Here is a 23,146-nt window from a genome sequence, read left to right as displayed (position 1 = left end):
AAAGTTAAGTCTTAAAAAATGAATTCGTCTGTAGAGTACAACCTAAATCAGCTGCCTCTTTCCAACTCCCTTCCTTCCCCCGCCCCCAAACACCAACTGAAGCGATTAGAAACATTTGGGTGTAAAAAAAAAAAGAAAGAAAGAAAAAAGAAAAAAAGAAAAAGCTGTAAGTGCTTTTTCTTTCTTTTTTTTGCCAAATCATGCAGAAGATGCTGGCAGCTGCAAAGATTCAATTATACACATTGCAAAAAATAATTTAAAAAAATAATGGCACTTGAAAAAAAATTGCCTCTCCAGAAATTGCGTGGAACAATAAATCTGTTAATTAGCTAATTAATATTCAATTGGGGTCAGTGGGCTTAATAGAACCTTTTTCTGAGACCCAAGAAATTTGCGGCTCGCAGTGTTCAGTCTGCCCACTCGCATTATCGTGTGCACGCAGGCAGGCCTTATCGGGCCGCCAGCCGCCGCAGAACAATAGCCGCCCATTATCAGCCCAGGGCAGCCGCCCCGCGCTGCCTTCGCCTGCTGCAGGCTGGGAAGCAAAAATGCTTGAGCATTTAGGGTAATTGATATATGGTTTCTGCTGTATTGTTTAGGGCTGTTTGTTTGCTCTACTGGTATTTAAGGCAGCGAAGCATCAGATGATTGATTTTCATTGGTTGCCTTTTTTTTTTCTCTCCTTTTTTAACAAAATCGGTGACGACTCGTCAGTGCGGGCCCTTGCCCGATGGAGACCCTCGGACCGTCCCGAGAGCGCAGGGTTGATTTGCCAGCCAGCCCCCGGACCATCGGCCGCGTACAGAGGTGTGGGCAGCGCGCTCCCGATGCCGCCACTTGGATTTTGTCTGGCTGGTACGCTGCAGGAACACTTCTCTGATTCCAAATGCAAGAGCTGCGCTCTTGAACGGTGGTAGTTGCTTTTGTTTATTTTCCAAGGGATTGCAGTTTCCTGCCATAAGACTTGTTAATCAGTTCTCCCCTTAATACCCAAGTATGCAAGTGGTGGTCATGGGTCTTGGGTTCCTACCCCCTTTCCCCTTTCCCTTACTAAAAAGCTGTGGACTGTAAGTACAACTTTTGGAGTTCACTGGACTGCATACAGTTGTTTATGGCATTCCACAAAATTTTAGAAAATAGTTTGTGATCAAAATTGCATTTTTTATTTAGCTGGTAGTAAATCCTCCAGGTTAGTTTAGAAAGGCCATTTAGGTCCAGGCAGTTTGACATAGACTCCTTAAATCACTGTCAGAGGCTCTTGACATGTTCTCTATGTTTTTGATGATTAGACTGTAAATGAAAAATACAGTTGGCATTAACACTACAGCAAATGAACATGATCTGCAGGAACTACCTGCTTGTCTAGTTTTTCATCGTGCTTAATTTCTCCTCGGTATTATAAATGACACCAAAGAATGTAAAAGTTGCCTGAATACTTAGTAATCTCCTACCTTATTGTTAAAATTTTTCCAAACCATTTCTCCACTAAGGAGCAATTCTTCTTTTTCTCCTTTCCACTGCTCCCTTATCTGCCCTAAGCTGGCGTGAGAGATGATCTCAGACAGCTTAAGAATAAGGAAAAGAGGTTTTTCACTGGAAACTTGGAATCTAGGAAGTCCTTTTTCTTTGTTTCTTTCTTTTTTTCTCTGTCTTGCAATATTTGTTGCTCCTCTGCTCCCCTGAATTTATATTCAGAGGAGAATATAAATATTTAAAAATGAACAGTGAGAATGTTGCAAGTGTTTTCCATATCATGTGCTTTGTTCTAGCCAGTCATTTGTGTACGTACTTAACTTTATGTTCGAAACCCTTGAATATGGGTGGTTTGTCTCCGAGTCTGTTGAAAAAGAAGAATTCAGGGGATTTCTTGCCAGTTAAGCTGTGGGGTAAATGATTTACGTGTGTTGGCTTTTTGTAGTGGCAGCTTCTCTATCTAGTTTCTCTGCTGGAAGTGTTAGGAATATACAGATGTTTCTTGGACTGGGAGGTATCTGAAGGAGGCCAAAAAGTACGTGGCACTGCGATCCAGCTGCTTATATTTTTTATTTTATTCTTTGCTGTTGTTAATACAAGTATAGACTTTTTTTTTTAAGTTAGTTTTTTCATCCTGACTTCATAAGGCTCACATATTTTTTTTAGGGGCATGGGCTGTGGAGGGGGGAATCAATTTTTTTTCTTTCTCCTTCAACTTTCTTGCAAGTCACTGGACTTTTATATTTATTTCCTGTGCAGCCTATGTGCAGTTATTCTGATTAGATCCCATTTGCCACCTCTCTGCTATAGCGCACACATACTCTAAAACTTAAAGGGAAAATAAAAGCTGCTATTTCATATTTTCATAAATGAAAAGATGTTTCAAGTATTGGGAGACACTGAAAGAAATTCTGCAGTTTGAAGATACTTCAACTTAACTACTAATTGCAGAGGACCAGTGGGCGTAATTTTGGCACTATATTAGCTTTGCCACTCCATGAATAATTTGCATACAAAATGCTTTATTTTGGCAATCTATTAAAGAGCTATACAGTATTTGTGGCTTATCGCATTCACGCAGGAAGCAGGATCCTTGGCCATCTCGTTAAATTCTGTTGATGCATAACAATTTAAAGCATGGCACAAGCTGGTATGACATTTAAAGATGCCTTCACTTAATTATATTACACAAATATTGGGTTGTTTATCCTTGGGAATAAAGTCTTTTTGAAGTCAAAGTTGGCATGTGTATAAAGGAGGAAATTTTAACTGATCCCTCAAGTGGGCCTCCTAGCTGCAAATTGGGGTTCTTGCATTTTTAAAATTATTTGTGATAAGAAGCATTACACTTTGAATACAGCCACTGGAGTTTGTTTGGTACTTTCCCCCTCCCCCGCCTGCCTTTTTCTATAATGGAAAATATGCTGTTTAATAATAAATCATCACATGAAACTAGAGGGGTAAGTGTAGGTTGTGGGGAGAATTGGGACAAACAATGGCATTTGTAACAGAGTTTGGGGCTGCAAAAAGTCATCACTTTTGTCTTCAAGAGGAAGAAAGCGCAGTCACATAACACTACCTATAGACTATCTGTATAGATGGGGGACAGAAAATTAGGGTAAAAAAAAAGTGGTGGTTTCCCCCCCCAGAAGGATAATTAGCATGAACCAAAACCTAGAGTTTGGGTTTCTCTATAAATAATAAGTAGAAATGCTGCAAATCTAAAGTTTATATCGTTCACCTTCAGTGGAGTGATTAAATTTTCTCCAGCGGTAAAGACGCTGTGATATATCATATGCAGAAGGTGAAAGCAAAAAGACCAAGACAGACAGGCAGAGAGGTTTCCATCCCATCAAAAGTCACATATGTGGAGTCTGTAGATGAGAAAAATGAAACCATGCATTTGTCAGTATTTGGAAGAAAGTGTGATCATTTCGCTCAGTAGATGACATTATTGGAAAATAGATTCAACTTTGGCTCAGTGGACAGTAAAGGAAAGATCAGTGCGTTGCAAAAGCGATGAATTGGACCATGTTTTCTTGCATTTCCTGCCCCCTCCCCCCTTAAATTAGCAATAAAGGAAGAAAAAGGGGGAGGGAGGAACAAAAAACTGAGGACCGATCCGACACAGCCTTACTTGTAAATAAATGAGGTGACCTTAAGGTATGGACAGACCATCACTTAGCGTGTTACTGCACATCCGTTGAGCTGCCTCAACTGGCTATGTGTCCCTTTCCAGCCATGATGTTTCAGAAGTAAAACGATCTGGCTTGAAATACTTTTGTTTGTTGGATTGGGTAACCAAAAACATTCAGTTACCCCAGCTCTTGAACAATGTAAAAAAAAGTATGTAGTATTTCATTCTTTCCAGAAAAGGCATATAAAAAGCATTCACTAGACATATCTCAGAGGGCTTGTTTGGATATTTATAACTAATATTTTTCTCCTCGGATTTAGCACAGATAATCATTCTTATAGAAAAACTAACTTTATATCCCATTTCTTAATATATTTGTTCATCTATTTAGATGTTTTTTGAAAAACTGAGATATATATTTATTTTGATTCTGTAGTGTATCTTACTCTGCGATAGTTCTTTAATACCTTGTGGATTTTTCCTTAAACATGCTGAAGTAAGGGCAGTGCTGAGCTGTGTGTGGTGAACCCTGAAGCTTCCTTATCCTAAAGATAAACTCTCAAAAGTTGAAACGAAGGGCTGGTCCCGGTAATTCACTTCTTCTTTGTAAAGCTGCACTGCTGGAAATAACTTGAAAAACGTGCAGGCCAGTTGAATTAGCACCACGGCACCAAAGGCAGAGCTGCTCCTTTCACTCAGGGAGAAGTTTGAGAATTCCGTCTACTTTTGGCTTCGTTGGGTGTGCCCCCCCCCCTCAATTAATTAACTAATGAACTGATATCAAGTAATTTTTTATATCACGAACTATTGATAAAATCAGTGTTAAGTATATTAGCAATTAGGAAAGTAAGAGGATGTTAGGAATCCTCACGTCCAATTAAGTATTATGATTTAAATTACCATCCTCCCATTATCCTCTCTTTCAATCTATAAACTGTCCTTGGCGGATGATGGATGTTTATAGATGCACTCCTTGAGAAGCTACATCATGCCTTGGACTATCTACCAGCGCAGTGGGCCAGACTAATGCGCGTAGGCACAAAGTCCCTAGCCCTCACCACCCTTCTAGTGAGATTTAGGCACCTGAATGCCTTCAAACGGACAATCCTTTGTAGCCTAAATCCTGTTGACTTTTGATAAGATTTAAGAGCCCTGGCTCATAATTAAATCACTGCAGCTTACTGAGTGCCAGTGCACCAGCTCGGCTGCGGTAAGCACGAGTGCGCGGCGCCCAGCTGCCCCAAACGCAGGCACAGCCTTGCGAAACAGATCCAAGTGAAGCGGGACGGGACGTCCACTGATGTCCTTCCCTGGCAGGGCCCCATGCGGTGGGTTTAAAAGGGTTGCCTTGGGACTGCTCCTGGGCTGCTTTCAAAAACAGTTTGGCATGCCAGTGTCTTTTAAAACCTTGTATCAAGGCTTTGGTCCTCGAAGTGTTGTGGCACCTACCCGCCAATGGTTAAAGCATTTCCGGTGGCTCCAACCTACTCGAGTAAGTCCCACTGATTGCACCTTTCTTAGGAGTTGGACACTTACTTAAGGATTTGCACCTAAGGATTTGCTCAAGGTACTGTCTGAAAGTACGTGCTTTCAATGCTCATCTGCCTCATAGACTATTAGAGGCCTAATCAGGTCCTAAAAAGATAAGGTGCTCATTTTCGGTCTTTCTAAGCAACAAAATGTAGCTTCTGTACAGAAATATTCTTAAGTATCAGAGAGGAGAAGTCTGCCTACATTGTGCTTCGTATCAATGTAATGAAGTCTCCCCTGTGCAATTATTTCAGACACAAATTAAGCAACATTCATTCTACATTAGTAAACAGCATATTGTTTACTGTTTCTACCAAGGGTAGCCCTAATATTTATATTATACTTTCTAGTCATTGTGAGATGTGGCTGAATAAAATTTAGCTTCGTAATAAACATCTCCAGGACTTAATGGACCAACACAGACACTGCTGAGCACCAAGTCACGGTAGCAATGCCAGGCACTCCCGGGGAATTATTTGCAGGTGCAAAGTGCTCGACAGTGCCAAAGGTTTGCAAAATGCACATAGTAATCATCTGAATAAAAATTTTTGCTGGTAAGTTGGAATAACTGGTACAGTCCAAAGTCATGGGTAATAGATCTTGTGATCCCCATTTGGCACCAGTTCCACCAAGAATCTTTCAGTAATCAGGACAAGGAAAAGATGCTAACAAGCCTCATTACGGTATTCATAATAACCTAAAAAAAGGCTGTTGCATAATGCAATGATCTGCTACACAGTCTAAATATATAACATGGATGACTGGTGAAAGTAATGAAAACTTGCAGTATCAGCACATACTAATTAATAATTCTTTTTTTAAAAAACACTTAATGTAAAATTGAGAGCACTAATTTTTGTAGCTACATCAATTTTTAGTCATAAGAAGTTACGAGACTTGTGAACTGCACACAGTCGTTATTTTCCACTGATGTGTAATTCTCTAATCTCAGCCAGCCCCGGCTTTAGCCCACGTGAAGCAGGCCGTTTACCCAAAGGAGCCCAGCCTCTTCCTATTTGCACAACCTCTTACGCAGGGCACATCCATGCTGCGCCGCCGGTCCACACCTTTTTCCTCATGGGATCAGCTGACTAAACTTTGGGGGTGTCATTTGCAAAGTATAATTGCATACATGAGCAAAACTGCATGCTTGAAAGGCAGTTTTTATCTTGGCCAAGGTGAGGAGCTAACTGCAAGCTGCAGGCCATGCAGACATACATACATACTTACATACATACACATATATGTGTGTGTGTGTAAAAATATAACATAAGCCCTCTGGAAAGGCTTGCCCAGGGAGCTGTCATCTCCAGGGCATTTTTATCTGCAGCGCAGGACTGGTGTGGTTGCTCTCGTCTTGTATGGGTTTTCACGGGTCTACTCACAGTAAGTTGTTTTCTTTCTTGGCTCAGTCAACATCCTCCTCATGTCTGAGTCACTCATCTAACAAACTGAGACTTCAGCAGTGTGTTCTTTGAATCTGATCTTGCACTCATTTAGGGGCTTTTTAATTTCACTGAATGATGCCTAATTTGAAGGCAGAATTTGGGCCTTCGGGCTAATTTTACTTAATCTTACAAGATCTCCTGAGAGATTTTTAATGGGAACTCGGTATTAACTGTCCTTACAGCTGCACATCCAAGGATTATTTACACTTGAGCGTCTTCTCAGCCTTTTCATTGAAAATCATAAGCTACCATTTCTACCCTTTTTTTTGCCAAGGCCTTCATTCTTCCTTCATCCATATGCAGGTCCCAGCCATGTTGTTCCCCTCTTTGAGTCGGTCTCCTCCTGCCGCAGTTTCTGAGTGTAGGACCAGCTACAGCAAGACACACGAGCGTCTCTGTTGTGCCTTTCCTCATTTATGGGAACAATCGATCAGCGGCAGCAATATTGTCGTGCCTAGAGGCCTCAACCAACCTCTAGACGTATAAATACAGTCCATAACTGAAGTCCTGCTAGCAATTGAAGGAGCCCAACCAAGCAGAAAAAAGACACATAGAGGTTGAATGACTTAAGTAAAGACACATGGAAAGTAAGTAACTGACCCAGAAATAACAAGTCCCCAGGGGCTGTGGTTAATGTTCTGCTCTTTGAACTTCTTGTCTTTTGTCGATTACTCCTACCTGACGTCGCTTCCCAGTGTCTGCGCCGCATCGAGATGCAGGTGCTTCATGGACACTGGGGCCATCCACTCGTTTCGTGCACAAGAGGAACGTCATTTGAATAATACTCTAGCGTAGGTTGCAATTTGAGCTGGTGTGGGATGTGCATGTATCTTCAAAGGCATAGCTCTTGACTTCTGCAAATGGTCTTGGAGATGAGAGATGACTACTAACATCCTACTTGTTTTATTCTTCTAGTTAGCTTCCAGCTGCATCAGTTTTTTTTATTTTCCTACTTAATCCTGTTGCAGTTTCGTGGTCTGTCAGGTGTTTGCATAGGAACTGTTCCCTCCTGACAGTCTGCTGTTCCTCCTGTATGACAGAAACACACCGATTCTGCTCGTTTTTGCCAGTTCCAACGCCTCGCACCTCACATGTACCGGGCCAGTTTAGTTATCTCACTGAAACGGGTGCTGGCGTTAGTTGATTGTTGCTCACATGTAGAGAGTAACATCTTTGAACAATACGATCCATGGCAGCCATTTTTGGCGTCGCTTGCATTAAATGATAGCATTTCATACGAGCGCTGAATTAAATCTTTACTGGATAGAAATCAGGGTATCTCTACTCACTTGCAGTTTTCTAGATCTGCTCAGTTGTTTCTGTACCCACCAGTGCAGCGGCCCGTGACGGTCTTCACGAGGCTGGCCTGTGTGCTGCCTAGCTAGCTCAGTAAGAAATTGGTATGATTTTTTTTTTTTTCTTAACATGATGGGTATCATTAGTCACAGTTTTTGATTATATCTCAGCGTTGACATGTCCTAATTGTACAGCACGCAATTTAAAATTTGGAAAGTTACATTTGAAGGTTATATCAGACTATAATTTGTAAGATCATCATTTGAATACCTTATGTATGTATTTTGTCATATACTAAGTCCACGCAACAAATTGAAAGGCATAAATAATGAGGAGATTCTCCACAATATGCATTAATTGCCTGATATTTCTGCCAAATATGTAATGGAAAGCTTCGTTGCCAGTTACTTTGCCATCGTCTTCAGTATGGATAATTAAAAGTAACTGAGATATAAAATGTTATTAGTCTATACCTGTATTTCCTTCTCATACCTTATTCAAAATTTGTGTCAAGATCAGATACAGTCATCCTTGTAAGAAAAAGGTGATTACATAGTACCATTTTCAACGTAATTTCTTATTCACATGAGCTAGCTACGCTTTCTCCAGAAAAGCTACGATATCACCAGTGCTGCAATGTATTGCAACAGTAAATAGTATCCGAGTTTTTCACCACAGTAGCTTCTGGTTCAACAGCTAACAGCCCCTTGATACCAGTGCCAGCCTGTGAAATTTGTAGGGGATGGTTTGCAACATGTTCCTCTGCAGTATGGAGCAGGATTTGGCCCCATCCAGGAGGGATGCGAATGATGCAATGTGCACGCACGCAGTGTTGACAAAATGCATGAAGGTTTCTCAACACAAAGCTTCCAAAGCCAAGAACACTTGAAGAAATACAACTTTTCCTTCGTGCTTGCCTGCTCTTAGCTGGTACATAGTTCAAGGTTCTGTGCTCTTCATGGCTGCAGCGTCTGTTGACCAGCCAGTTACGTTATTTTACCTCTGACTAGGAAATAAGCATCTGATCTAAATCTCACTGATGCTAATGAACATTTCTACATCGACTTCAAAAGGTGCTGTTGGATCAAGCAGCAAATTATTTACCTCTGGAGTATTTAAATTTTGATTGTGCCCCACAAAATGAGAATCTTTAAGACCTAATGAGCAATATATAACTTTTGCCCCATTAGAAGGAAAACTTATAGGCTGGCATTGATAAAACAAGGTAGTTCTTTCCTTCAGCTGACTCTTTGATCGTTGCGATAAATTGTCTTCTGTCATGAGTTCCTACTAGAGACTCAGCTGTTAGTATGGAGGGCAGGGTCAGCAGTATAAACTTTCAGTGCTTAAAAAAAAACCCACAAGGTTGTTCTGTAAAGCAGACATTTCTGGCCTACTTGAATCCAGCTGCGTGACTTTCAGGTCAGGAAGAGGAATTACAATACAATCTTCCCTAACTTTTGATTCTCTACAAAAGGTCTTAACAAAATTGGATGAGTTTTATGTGAATATGTTAGCAGGGTGTAGGATAACTCTTTGCTTGCCTTCCTCTCACTGAACTGGTAGGTAGCCTTTTTAGAGTGAATAGAGCCTTTTTTTTGTAATGAAAGACTTATAAAAATATAATAAATGAATGGAAAGAGAAGCACAGTAAGTTCTGCATCTTTTCATTGATCCGTTATTTTTAGTAAATCATATGTAATCATAACACAAAATCCTTGAAATACTATGTGACAAAAATAATCAGAAATCAAGCTCAACCTGAAAATTAAAAGCATCAGCTCACACTGTTTGTCAAAGCAGGCTGAATATATTTTAGATGGTCTAGTTAGCATACTGCAATCTATTTAGCAATGTAGTTAGCATATTCCTGCATCTGGTGCAGTGCTGTGTTCCTTATTAATTTTCAATGCCTCTATTTGCTTGTTTTATTCCTCAGATCTTCCGAGTGCTGCCAGAAGTGCTATTCCATTCCCTCGGATTGAATTCAGTGTTTAGCTGCTACTTACCTGCTACTGCACGTATTGCAACACCTGTATCTACCCCAGGTAGGTGCAGATGAGATGGGTGTTAGGAGGACAGCTCAACAGCCAGTGAGAACATGTGTAGCAAAAATTAATTATAGCATACACTATATGTGGTAGAAATGAGTTACTGCCTAATTATGTCTCCTGTTTCCATTCAGATGAATTAACGTTTGTTGTGAGCCCTTGGGAAACCAGGCACGCTTTAAAGTTGTAATGAGTGCTATCATTATTGCTTTTGACAGTCATTGAAGTATAATTATCTGATCATCTATTTAAAAAAAAAATCAAAACTTGTTATATATGAGTTCTGATCTGGCAAATTATAGAACAGTCACCTTAGGAGCAGAGCTGCTTGGCTATTTTCTGTAGTGGCACTGCCATCTTCTGGAGAAACAGAAGCTGTGCTTCCAAATTTTTCACCTTGAGATGAAAGAAACTTAATGAGCAAGAGGTTTAGTAGAACACCCTCCTACCCCCAACATTTAAAGAATTAAAAGAGCTGCTGAAACATCTGGTTTTAATGTCAAAAATGGCTGCATGGCTCTGCATTATCAAAGGGTTTGGCTGAAAAACAAAAATGGATGTGATGCTTCAAGCATTGGGGAATGTTTCCAACAAGAGGAGATGGTGAGAATAGTTAGGAGCTCCAGTGGTCTGGTGCTTCTTTACAAAACGTAAGTTCCCTAAATGCATCATGACTTGCACAGCAAGAAATGGTGCAATATTACTTACCCTAGTGCCCCAACAGTCAGTAACCCAGATTCAGGCACTTCCAGATTATGGGATTTTAGAAGTAAAGAAGATTGTACTGTTTTTCCTCTAAAAGGGGATTGTATTGTACGTTGAATCTGCTTCCTTGGCCTTTCCTGAGCAATCCTGTCATAATTAGTGTTGACTAGTCTACCAATTAATTAAGTGGTGATTTTGGCTGCTCCTGAAGGACCTCCTCAAGTCCAGATGCACCTCCCCTGTCTCTAGGCCCAGCATTAGTTCTGCTACCCAGCTTTTACAATTGCCTGGCTCCCCACTTCTCCTCTGCCCCAACACCCGTTTTCCCATGAATTTTCCTGGTCCTCTGGCTGCTCAGCTGGTCCTTCAGGCCTTGGAGGACCTCTAGCAAGAACCTCTCAGGCTCTTCCCAGGCTTAGCTTCTTGGGATGGGAGCTGAGACGAGCTGCTCTATTGCCTGGTGCAGAAAACTGGGTCTGGGCTCGGCAGAGGGGTCTTTTCTGCTTCAGATGCCTCTTGCAAAAACAAGTGGGAGAGCCGCATGTGAGCCTCGCACAGGGATGCTCACAGGCAGGCGAGGCAAGTAGCTGCTCAGAGGCGTTTTTCTCCCAAGCAGGGCTGAAATTCTCCTCCATGCTCAGCTACGCTATGCAAGCCTTGTCTTTTTGCAGAGTGAAATGGGTTGGGGGAAGGCTGTTCTTGTTTCAGCTAAACAGTTTATTATTGTTTCCTCAAATTACAGAATTCTGGTCACCTCCAAAAAATGAAGTCCTTCCTCACTTGCGCTTATCAAGTAGCTTACTAGCCCATGCATTTTATACTACTTCCCCCCTCCCCCCCAGATTAGAATACAATTGTAATTACTTTCAAATTTATCATGCCTTGTTGTCAGGCTATTTTTACATTATCAGTGAAAAACAAGCTTTGCTTTTAACCCAATCTTCTTGGAATTGTTCTCTCTCTGCTGGGGGGAAGCTGCTTCTGAATTGCCGTCATTTGTGCTGGGAGGAAGCTGTATCTGAATTGCCACCGTTTGTGTTCTCCGTTCCTACCACACCTGGCTCAGCCTGGACCCACTCCCACACTTGCAGGGCTGGAATAGGGGTATGTCGGCTGTTCAGTCAACCAGCCAGACACATGTCCAGCTGAGCGGTTCCCTCGTGCTCTCATATTGTGGGTATGCTGCAGGTATGCTGGCCTCATGGATATCCAAAAATTGCACAGCCTCTCAATAATGCTTTGGATTTGAATCTTTTTTTTTTCTGCCTGTGATGTGTGCAAGATACCAAATCTGCTGAAAATGAATTCACTGGAACGTAGTTGTCCAGCCTGTTCATTTCTTGCTGTGCATAGTATCAAATTGCTTCCTGAAATAATCCTGTGGATAATAGGATTGGCACCAACTTTCTTTGACTGCAGTCAAAGCAAAGCACAAGTCACATATAGGGGCCTTTCTGGTCTTGTGAGGATTTTCCTTTTTATCAGAAACACCTAATTTCCTCCACAAGATTTTTACATCACACCTAACAGAAGCTTTCTCATAGACTTGCTAAGATTTTTTTAAGTTGCATTTTAAAATCACGACTTTTAAATAAATCCATATAACCAGTTGAGACTTCTACCAATATCTAAGAGGATTTTTTCTGAATCTACAAGAACTTTTCTTTATGTTTCAAGTTCTCTCTTAGACAAAAAAAAAAAAAAAACAAACTTTTCCTGTGGTATTCTAAGGGGATATACACGCCAAGGTCAGTTACTTGGCAGTCTCTTCCTGCAACTGTACCGCTGAAAGATGAGGAACATTTGTATGTCTGCAAAGAAGAGAAGAGAGGCAATAGACTTTTTTTTTTTTTTCACTGAGCACATTTATTCCCTTCAGCAGCCAATACTTTTCTCTCATGCTTAGGGCAATGTTTGAAATTAGTTTCTCAATAAGCCTATCTGGAGAGAACATCAGCAATGCAGAGGTTTACCCAAGACAGATTGCAAAACCAAAGGGTTTCTGTTCTCCTAAGCAGGCAGGCAGGCAGGCATCTGCCAAGATTCCCTAGTAAAGTGCCACTGCAAGGAGCACGGTTCAAACTGACCCTGTCAATAGAGCCAGGAATTCCTAAGATAGTCCAAAAATTTATTTCCAAAGAACTTAGTTTTTCATAATTGGCCATTATCCGCTCAGTTCCTCTGCATTCATTAGCTGCTAATGGCCCCAAAGTGTAAACATTAACCACAAGGGTCTTCAGCTCTGCAAATACTGAAATTCACTCAGTTGGCCATTACGATAGCTACCTCTTCTCACTCTCTGCAACATTTCTGAAATACTGCCAAACCTACAGGTGGATTTTCTGTAACAGCAACACAACCTTCTCAAATTCTCACTATTTGTGTATGTCTGGTAGATGATGGGTTACCTATTAATTCATTGTTCTTTTTGTCGCTAAAAGTTTCCCTTGTTGAAAGGGCCAAAGGTAGATGATCTCTTTGAAACACAACATTACCTTCATGTTTAATTTCAATCTGGCAGGTTTCACTCAGTGAAGATTATCACATGGTGTCATCAGTCCTTGATCCAATGGTCTGGCTTACACAAAGTTACCACTTTGATAAAATCAACTGATGGGAAAAGGCATGTTTTGCCATATTCTCAACATAAAGGGTTTTCTTATGGCAAATGTTTTTAATAAGCTGAAAACTACAGTTCAGACTGCCGGTAGTTCTCCAGCAAAGCTAGAGGCTTTCCTTAGATATTTCTGCTGCTGTATCCTGGACTGTTCTGAAGTTACGTACTCATTTTGTGATCAACTTTCCCCAATACTAGTATTTAAGTGTACCGTTTCTTTTCATTATTGCTAATTTCACTCCAAAATTAGTGATTTTTTTCAATACCTAAATGTCACAAGCTCTTCCTCTTTTCTGTCATCTACACTATGCACAGATGGGTGCTGAAGCATACTGTAGATGATTAACCTTCTCAGTCAACAATGATTAGTTCCTCAGTGAAAGATCTCCATTTTCACCTTGTGTGTCTTTAGCCATGTGAGAATACCCTATGAGCAACTCACTGGTTACAAGCTAAGCCTACAAAATTGTTGATTGATTTTGTTAGGAGCTCTCTCTCCTCTCCTGGCTTCTAGTAATGCCCTTTGCTGGAAGCAAAGACCTCTGAAAGGTCTTTGCAGCAGACCCAGCAGCAGACCTGCTTCCAGATATTTCAGCCTAAAGCGGCGCTCTCCAGATACTGATATTAGTTGTGCTTTGGTTAGCTCATCCTGACGACAGCCTCAAAACCATGTCAAGAGCTTGCGCTGATCAGAACCAGTGGGGATTTTGAACTATTTCACAAGGACAGTTCAAAATCTCAAGGAACCTCCATTTTCATTTCTTTCTTGAGGCAATTTTTTAGCTCTTTTAACCCAGCTACCAGGTTGACCAAAACTTTCAGAATCTCACCTGACTTCTGATGCTGGTATTCTCTTTTCCACTTCCTGAGTGATTTAATGTGCTTCAAAGACTGATTTTTTGTTGCTTCTCTCTTGGTGGGATTCATCTCACCCCGTATTCCCAACTGCTAGGTGGCCAGCTATCTCTGGGCAAGAGTCTCCATGCACCAATGGGGAAAATATCACCAATGGGGAAAAAATATGCTGTGATTCATCACATCTGAAAGTAGATCTCTACCTATGGTCTGGTGAATTATATCTGAAATGTACTTATTTCCCAATATTTGATATAAAGCATGTCCCAGATAAAGCTGTATACGTCAACAGCTATCTGAAGCTTGTGACATGAATCCTCACAAGACGAAGGTGTCGTGATGTACTAGCACAGTCTTCTGTACGTCATGTTCTTTAAGGTGGGGGGGGGCGTTGCAAAGTAGTCAGCACCATATGCACTCTTTAAATTGTTTGTATGCAAGCCACAGTGAAATCAAAACTCAGGTTGCAGAACTTTTAAGTAAAGTGAAAGTTTTGCTTGTAATGGATAAAATTATAGTTCAACTGTCTCGAAAGGTGGCTGGCATATAGTAAAGAGGCCATGTTCTCTGGTGTCTGCTGTACTAAATGCATCCTCTAGCTGAAAGAAAACAGTGATTATCAGAAAGTCAATTGTCATTCTGCCTCTTTAGAAAAATTCCCATTAAAGATAAAGCCAATTTTAATTAGATTAAGCATCCAATTACTGTAATTACATTTTTAAAAAATTCACATCATGAGGATGACCCTTTTAAAAAGGGTTACAAGAATAATTAGTGTATTCATATTAACCAAAATGTATTGGATAATATTTATACCCAGAAGGCAAAGTACATTACACATATTTCACCTTTGGGGAAAGCTTGCAAATGTTTTGGCAGTAGTATGAATATTTATAGGCAAGAGCGTGCTTTAGCAAGATTATATGAGAAAGCATTTATATGCTCACAAATTTTCACCCAAGGGTAAAGTATACATAAAATGTAGTGCAGAGATTATGGCTATGCAAAGTACGATTTAAGCGGGGAATTTATATCAGTTTGTTTAATTAATTGGAGCAGAAGACTACTTATTTTTGTGACGGAAGGGCCCAAAGAATTCAAGTTTGAGCTTCCTTTCTGCTGATTAATGACAGCAGGGAAGATGCAAGGAAAGGGTCTTCCTTCTGCAAGCCATCCCCTGGACCAGAGGTTAAACCAGCCCCTTTAATGTGCTCCTGATTGTAGTTTGTAAGCAATCCCATCTGCTACCTGGGACAATCCTAAACTCACCATGGAGCTGGAAAACAAGCGGCCTTTAAGTTAGTACTGCTCAGCAGAATTTAGGATTAAATCCTCCATTTCTCATTTTGGGGAAGAACTGAAGATATGCCAAAGAGGTTGGCTCATGCAGAGAAGACAAGAAACCACATCCTTTTCCCAGGCGACCAGTGCAGCACTAATATCACCACAGAAGGCACAGAGGATGTGACCCATTTCTACCTCTTCTAAGGTACAGCACTGTCTTAGCGCACCACAGAAATCTACCACTGACACTCCTACGCTATGCACAAAAATACTCTTTGTAGACTAGAGAGAGCAACATACCACAGAGGCTGTCTCAGCAAATAATGCCGATGCAATATTGATTTTCCATCTGTTCTATTGCTAATCAGTGGATCTGAGAATTACCAAGGCTATGTCAGGATTTGGCATTACACGCTTTCTAAGAAAAAAGCTCCCAGGCTCTCTACTGGAGTTTGAATTTAGCTCAGACTGCAGTATTTGGCCCTTCACTATTATGCATATGAGAAGTGTGTTTGCTACTATTATGCTGCAATGAGAAGTGTGTTTGCAGCAAGTACCTATGCTCCAACCTAAGCGAGATGAGAGACGTTGCGATGGCACATATTTTAGCATGGGCTAGACATATGAGGAAGTTCTTGAATCATATGCAAGTTTGCACTGTAGTTTGATTAAGGAAGCTGTTCCTAATTTACATTGATATCAATTTTTTTTCATGTTTATAGCAATTTAGAAGTGGCCAGTCAAGAATGAGCAGATAAAAAAACAAGCTTAAACAAGTGATTCATTCAACTCATTCATTTTATTTTTTTTTCACTGAATTATCAGTAATCATACTTGAATATTCAAGCCTTTCCTGTTTTTCAGAATTGCTGAGTATTGTTTTACCCTACCAGAGGTAAAATTATATAAAACATCTTCATCTGCTTACTTAGGATCCTATTTTCATAGTTGTTTTAGATTATTAGGGCAACTTGAATCAAAAAGATTTTGCCATTGACTTCCACAGACACAGGACTGGACCTATATTTTTTGTGACGTCCAAGTCTCTTACATCTTAAACTTTCACTGGAGGAGTTCTATATTTGGGTGCAGAAGAAAAAAGAGTTTTGCTAAGTCCTCCTTTTTTCTACCTAACTCTTGATGACTGAAAACTTTGCAAAGAGTTGTTGCATCTATGCAGTCTCTACATATAATCTCAGCATTAAATTCCTTGCTTTTACAGTGAGCTGCTGTAGGTTTCTTGACTAGTGATGCACAACTGCCATACTTGAATCAGAAAGCTGGTGATTTTTTGTGTGAAAAGTTTATTTTAGAGCATCAGTCTCTCCTCTCTCCCTTGGCTTTGAATGGGAAAAATACTGGGAAAACTGCTATAAGAGTTTGTTTTTTCTTCCTGTGATGTTGTTAGGAACAAGGTAAGAGCAGAAGGGCAATCTGCTTCACGCAAACCTAATCTCGGAGGAAGCCCCCAGATGTCAATGTTTCAAATCAACTGGCTTGATAACACACATTTCTAATGGTGAAATTGTCCCCTGACAGCTGCAGCTAAAGCCCAAAAGGCTGAGCTGGCGGTGCTCCTCTCGTAGGTGCTTTTTGTCCTTCCTGCACATCCCAAGAGTTACAACAGAAATGGAAACGATGCACAAGAGTGCTGGGACAGGCCGGTAGCGTTCCCCTGCGGTCATGGAAGTTTTTTGCTGTTGTCCTGACTAAGGATTGACGTTTTGGGTAACTTCAGCATCATTAGACGCTGAAGACGACTATTCTAAGCAACTGCAGAATCTCACAAACACTCTGCGTTGTCTCGATGGAGAGACCAAAGCTGCCGTTCATGGCTGGAAGTCATCACCAGGGGGGAACCTCTGCATGTTTTGTGTCACAAACCAAGGGAATTATTTTTTGTTAGAAAGTGGATCGATGACACTCGTACGGCCAGGGTGATGCTCCTACCCCTGCCTGCTGACTTTGCCGCTTCAAAGAGCTGTTGGCAAGTTCAGGGAAGAGGCCAAATTAGACACCGAGCGGGTCGTTCCTGCTGTTCTTCTTCCCTGGAGCAGCGGCAGAGCCCCGGGAGGACGCCGTGAGGTGCCTGAGGGTGAGCGCGCTGTGCGAGGCGGGGGTCCGGCCGGGTCAGTCCGACAACAGCTAGCAGCGAGGTGGCCAAGGGCAGCGGAAATTAGCTTTGCAGCAGTTTTGGAGTCCGCGGCAGTCAGCTGGGCTGGTGGTGTGCAGGGCGAGCCCTGCCGTCCGCCTGGGCTCCCCTCACGCCTCACCCAGGGCAACCCTTGCGCACAAGGCAGTTAGATTCAGGACTCACGGTCCAGACCCCATGGAAAACAGTCGGATTCAACTACAGTAATACAGGGTAGTATAAATATAATGCAAATACAAAACCATATAATTTGATTTGACATGACTGGCAGTTTTTTCTCTTAAGGCTGTGAAAATGAACAAGTACAGACAAGGAGCTTCTCTCTTTACTCCCATCTTTTCCTTTATTGTTACTTCGGTAGGAAGGCACCTTCAGGATGATTTCACATAGCGGCAACCTAAAGAGATTCATTGGCGATATGCAAATTTCAAGCTTCCTCTTGAAAATATATGCCCATTTACGACTTCAAAATTTCTTTGATAGTCTCAGTAAATTGAATTAACTTTAAATACGTTCTGGACTCTCCCACAACTGTCCTTTGCGCTCGGAGCGGGGGACCAGCTCAGTGCGGAGACCCCAGACAGGTCACAGCCTAAAAAAGCCACAGGTTTAGCTTTTTTTTTCTCGTTCCTCCCCCCCCTCCCCCCCGCCCCAGAAAGCCCGGGGGGCCCGCGCGGGCGGCGCCACGGCGCATGCTCGGGCTGCGCGCGCCTGCTCAGAGCACGCGGCCGGGGGGGGGGGGTAGCGGGTAACGGTTGAATAACGGTTGAGTAACGGCTGCGCAACGGCCGCGCTCTGCCCCGGCGCGCGCGGGGCAGGCGGTGGCGGCGCCGCCGCCATGGCGTACTCGACCCTCCGGAAGGTGGCGGCGGTCTCCTGCCTGGTGCTCTGCGTCTCCCTCCTGCTGCCGCGGAGCTTCTTGTCTCGGGGCGGCGGGAGGCAGGAGCCCGGGGCTGCGCCGCTCGCAGCGCCCGCGCCGCCCGAGGGTAAGAGGCCGCTGGGGCCCCGCCGGCTCCGCTGAGGCGAGGGCGGTTCGCTTCTCGCCGCCAGTCCTTGCCCCCGCGCCGGGGCCTGGTTCCCCCAGGTCCGTTTTCGGCTTCTCGTTGGGGGACCGCGCTTAATCCACGGGCGGTGGCTCAGCCGGGAGCCCGGCGCTGGGCGGCGGCTGTGCGGGGCGCCGCGCAGCTGAGCGGGGCCCCGGCCCGTGGCCTCCCGGGGTGCCGCTCCTGTTGGGCGGCCTGTCTTTGAGTGGTCCTTGGTTGCACGTTGCGTATGGAAAGTGCTCTGCCACCTGGTATGAAAATGTAGCGTAGCTGAAGCTTCCCATAAGTGTCAGTCGTCTTATTTTCTCTTGTTCTCACCTGAAAAGACACGTGCAGTTTTAAAGATCGAGTTTATTGTTCTCGTCTTCCCTGTGATGTATCTTGTTCTCTTCCCCTCAAAAAGATAGTTTGAAGTATTCCAAATCTCATTTGTTTTATGCACCTAGGATACTAAAGTTACTGAAAAGATGATCATACCACGTTCTCTTCATTGTGATATTACTTTTTATTTGAAAGTTTTTTGTTTGCTGTTTTTGTACATAATGCTTTTGATGTGTCATTTGAAATAAAAGTTCCCTTAAATCATTTTCATTAAACATGTCCTACTCCAGTGTTTTAGATTTGACTTTAATGCACCAGATTCTCACTATCAGTGGGTTCCATCATGATTCATAGATTGTGTCAATTACAGCTCCTTGGACTGTATCCTTTTTGCCTGCCATCCCATTGTGCCTGTGCTGCTCTAAGTTTTAGAGGCATGAATCCTTATGAATGCATCCTTTTTATTTTATGACTGTTGCCTTTCACCTTAGGTTTTTCGCCCCAAGGTGCTTTACAAAGGTAGCTAGTCTCATAACCCCATTTCTAGGCAGAGTTTTGTCCAAAACTGTTCAGCAAGCCAGAGGTAAGACTGATAAAAGTTCAGGGAACTTACAAGTTGTGTGTGGTGTATACTGACCCGTGTGGACTCTTCTGTTTCATGACTTCATCTTGTGTGTCCTGCTAACGGCCTGATACTTACGTGACTATACGCTTAAGTGGCATTGATTTCATTTGCGAAGGGTAACTTTCAAGCCTGTTAAGGCTGATGTTACTGCTGAAACGATGTTCTCTCTCTTGAACACAAACATACTGCATTACTCCTCTATGGTTACTGTGTGCATCCTGATCTTTAACGGCTTGATAGATCCATGACCACTGTAGATCTACAGGTTTATAGTTGTATTGTGTAATTTCTCATGTTGAAAGGCTAAAGGGTAAGTGATTTCTTTTTTTTGATAGCACACTAAGAACAGTATTCTGTAAGGGCATGAGTACTGGGCCCGGCAAAGAGCACATGACCTCAGGGCAGACTGTTGGTTTACATGCTTAAAGTTGGTACAGAAGTACATTTTTCCAGAAGTAGCACCTGTGTCTCTCCCTTAACTTCTGCCAAGCAGCTCCTCACTTTGGTCCTGGAGTGACACCAGATGGCGGAGCTGAACAAACCATTGTCCTACAGCAGTGCAGTCTTAGGTGATTGTGAGGTTATTGTTGTGCTTCTTTGGCTACAGGATGGACTAGATTCCATTGATCTGGCTGAAAAATGAACTTAAAAAAAAAATGTCCCCCAGGTATTTTTCAGTGAAATCTGTCTGATTTATGGTGTTTGTTTCACTTGTGGCATGGTGTAAAGGGAAGCACCTGCTGTAAGCAGTATTATCATAAAGTGATTAATCACAGCCATGGTTAAATGCTTAGCGTAGATGGTATAAATACTTTTCCCTCATCCTGTAGGTAAAACACGAGTTAGTGCGTTACCGGTTCAAAAAGTGTTTGGCGCCTTCCAGTGTTGTGCTCGAGGTACCTCTCTAGCTGAAGATGTAATACCTCACCTCAGATGATAAGTTTCAGATTAGAATTCATTATCCATATTTTCAATTTGATAGCAAGAATTTCATGACACCTGCTATATAGAGCAAACTTTATTTCACCTAATGTTATTTTTAGTAGAAGACTAAATCTTGATTGAACAGTTCTGATTCATATCTTTGTCATTAGTTGTCCTCTTGAGTGAACTGATACAGCAGTTACTAGATGGTAGTTTCAGGGACTTACTTAAAGTAGTGTCATTCTTGAAGTTTATTTAGAGTGCTTAGTGTAGTCTTGGGGACAAAAATGCCACTGAATAAAAGATTCCTGAGGTTCAGTAACATTTGTTGGAATTGGATGCTATAAGAAGGCTTTTTCTCAACACAGGCTTTAAACGTGGAATGGCACTTTCTGTAATAAAGCTGTTTTCAGAAGTCTCTCTTAAGAAAACAATAAACCCAGACAGTACTAGAGAAGTTAATATATCTCAGACAGAAAGGATGCTATTTTTCCCTGTAATAGTTTCACATATAAGAAAAAGAATTTAACTGTGAATGCACCACATTTCTAGTTTACTTTATGAACAGGTATTTGAATTTTACCTCAGGTTTTTTTTTTTTTTGAAATCTTCTAGAAATGAGGAAAAAAGCAACTACTGACAAATTTTTTAAGTATTTTTTTTAGTATAGTCCTCAAATGTATGCCATACATTTTGGAAAATGGTAGTAAGTTGATAGTTTAACAGAAACTTTACAGCTCCATGGCAATAGATTTACAATCAGTTTGTGTTCTTAAAAAGAACAAAGTAGCATCAGTTTTACAAGAAAAATATGTGATTCAGATAATTCTTTGGGCCAACTTGGATTTATGCAATACATCAGCTATATGCGTGTGTCCTTGCTTGAAAATTAAGATGTTACTCTTTAGGGTAATGTTTGTATTTTCCTTTTTAACTGCCAGCTGCAATATTTAATTAAAAATGCTTAAGCTTTTGATTGTATCCATTAAAAATGTGTGTGGTGGTTTAAAGTTAGGATTTCCAAATGAACATTCCCTTTAACTTTTTTTGGGTAGGTTTCTGAAGTTGTATTTTTAACGTTTTAGGAACATAGCAAGAACTATGTTGTGAATTTCAGTTAAAAAAAAAAAAAAAAAAGGGAAATAAATGAATGCATATTGTTTGTCCAGCTCATCCTGATGTTACACTGTTAAAAAGTCAGTAGTGACAGGAAAATAAAAAGAATGAGAATAGAAAAATATAAACTACTCCACATGGAAAAAAATCTAAAACATGGACTTAATGATAAATGAGATTATATAAATTAATACTGAAATAGTGACTTCAGCAATGGACTGAACATGAATTTGTAGTGTAATAAAAAGGACAAATTATTTGGATTTTCTCTGGGCAGAGGTATTGGGAAATTAGAGGATGTTAATGTAGAGCAAAAGAAGTGGCATAGTGGCTAGAAAGAGAATTTAGGTTATATAGCAAGAAAAATATTTCTTCCTTGTAGATTATTCTGAACTGTTACACTAAGCATGCGGAGGTTATACAAGAAAACGGAAGGAGTATACTTCTAGTCTAAACAACAGGTTATTTTATCACACGGTCCATGCAGCTTTCTGTGTTCCCACATACAACTCTAGAACCCTTCGGCCAGTTCATCCGGTTTGGCAGAGGGCTAGAAAATAAATGTTTATGAAAATGCACTGCTGAGTAGGGGATAAAGAGTCTTACAAGCGTCCTGACTGAGACGAAGGCTTCGGTATGAATGCTTATGGCTATTAAGAGTCTACCAGAGAGAGAGATCTTACGTACCCTACTTAGCAAAAGCTTTGCTTGGAGCATGCATCTTCTGAAATAGCAAGCCCAGCCGAACAGGGGAGAAAAATCTGTACAAAACTCTGAATTCTGGTTCTCGCAGAGCCATATTTCATAGTTCTTATTCCTGTGAGTGTCCAAAAAAGAGGTTTTCTTTTTCATTCACTCTGATGAAAATTCTACAAGAAATGTGTGTTAGTGGCACCTAGGCATTCCTGACCGTGGGAGTCAAAGCATAGTTTGAAGATGGGTTTGAAGACTGGAATTTGCATTGCTAATTCAGGAGAATAGTTTTGTATCCCGTTTTTGCATAATCTTTCAGTTAAAGGTGTTGCAGAATGTTCTATAAGTCTAGCTGCTGCTTTTCTTGGTTTGTTACTGTTTTTTTTTCATGCCCGGTAAGGAATTGTAGATGCCAGCTGAGACCTTAGTGTTTCCAAGCCAAAGTAGTGTAACCGTGTTCTGGGGATTGAAAGAAAAAGACAGAGTGCCTATTGCAAACCATGGAGGAATTGTGGTGAGATCTGTGTGTCCTCTTGCTGTCATTTTAGGGAGTGGTTTGGGTAATATTTGAGCAGTGATTAGAATAGTATTTTTTGCTTTGCTGTCCACTTGGAGTCGCATGCACTTTCTAGACCTTCATTTCCTGTCGGCAGTCCTTCTTACGCTTCCTGGAAGCTGATGTTTAATGTTTCACATTAAAAATTGTGAAACAGTGAGGTCATACATTGTAAATCTCCACACGAACGGAGTGCAAACTTACTATAGCAACTGCTTACATACACTTCATGTATGTCAAATTTCATTTATATACACACACACACACACACACACACACACACACACACACACACACACACACACACGTAGGTATCTTAG

The 23,146-nt window shown here is 41.5% G+C and overlaps 1 protein-coding gene across 3 annotated transcripts in view; it reads left to right on the top strand.

Moving 5' to 3' along the window:
• The first annotated feature begins 571 nt into the window (after window positions 1-571).
• RIC3 (RIC3 acetylcholine receptor chaperone) overlaps window positions 572-23,146 on the top strand; it is a 39,957-nt gene continuing 17,382 nt past the window's right edge. The window contains exons 1-2 of one of the 3 annotated variants that reach the window (XM_068944987.1): window positions 572-855; window positions 9,824-9,932. Coding sequence is in view for 1 of the 3 variants with exons in the window: in XM_068944984.1 (XP_068801085.1) it covers window positions 18,387-18,534 (148 nt within the window). In the remaining 2 variants the exon portion in view is untranslated. Of the gene's footprint in view, window positions 856-7,161; window positions 7,176-9,823; window positions 9,933-18,238; window positions 18,535-23,146 lie in introns of those variants that run through there. The other 2 variants (XM_068944988.1, XM_068944984.1) reach the window with 2 other exon arrangements.

Source organism: Struthio camelus, chromosome 5 (genome assembly GCF_040807025.1).
Source record: "Struthio camelus isolate bStrCam1 chromosome 5, bStrCam1.hap1, whole genome shotgun sequence".
Taxonomy (NCBI): Eukaryota; Metazoa; Chordata; class Aves; order Struthioniformes; family Struthionidae; genus Struthio; species Struthio camelus.
This window is presented reverse-complemented; position numbering and strand designations above follow the sequence as displayed.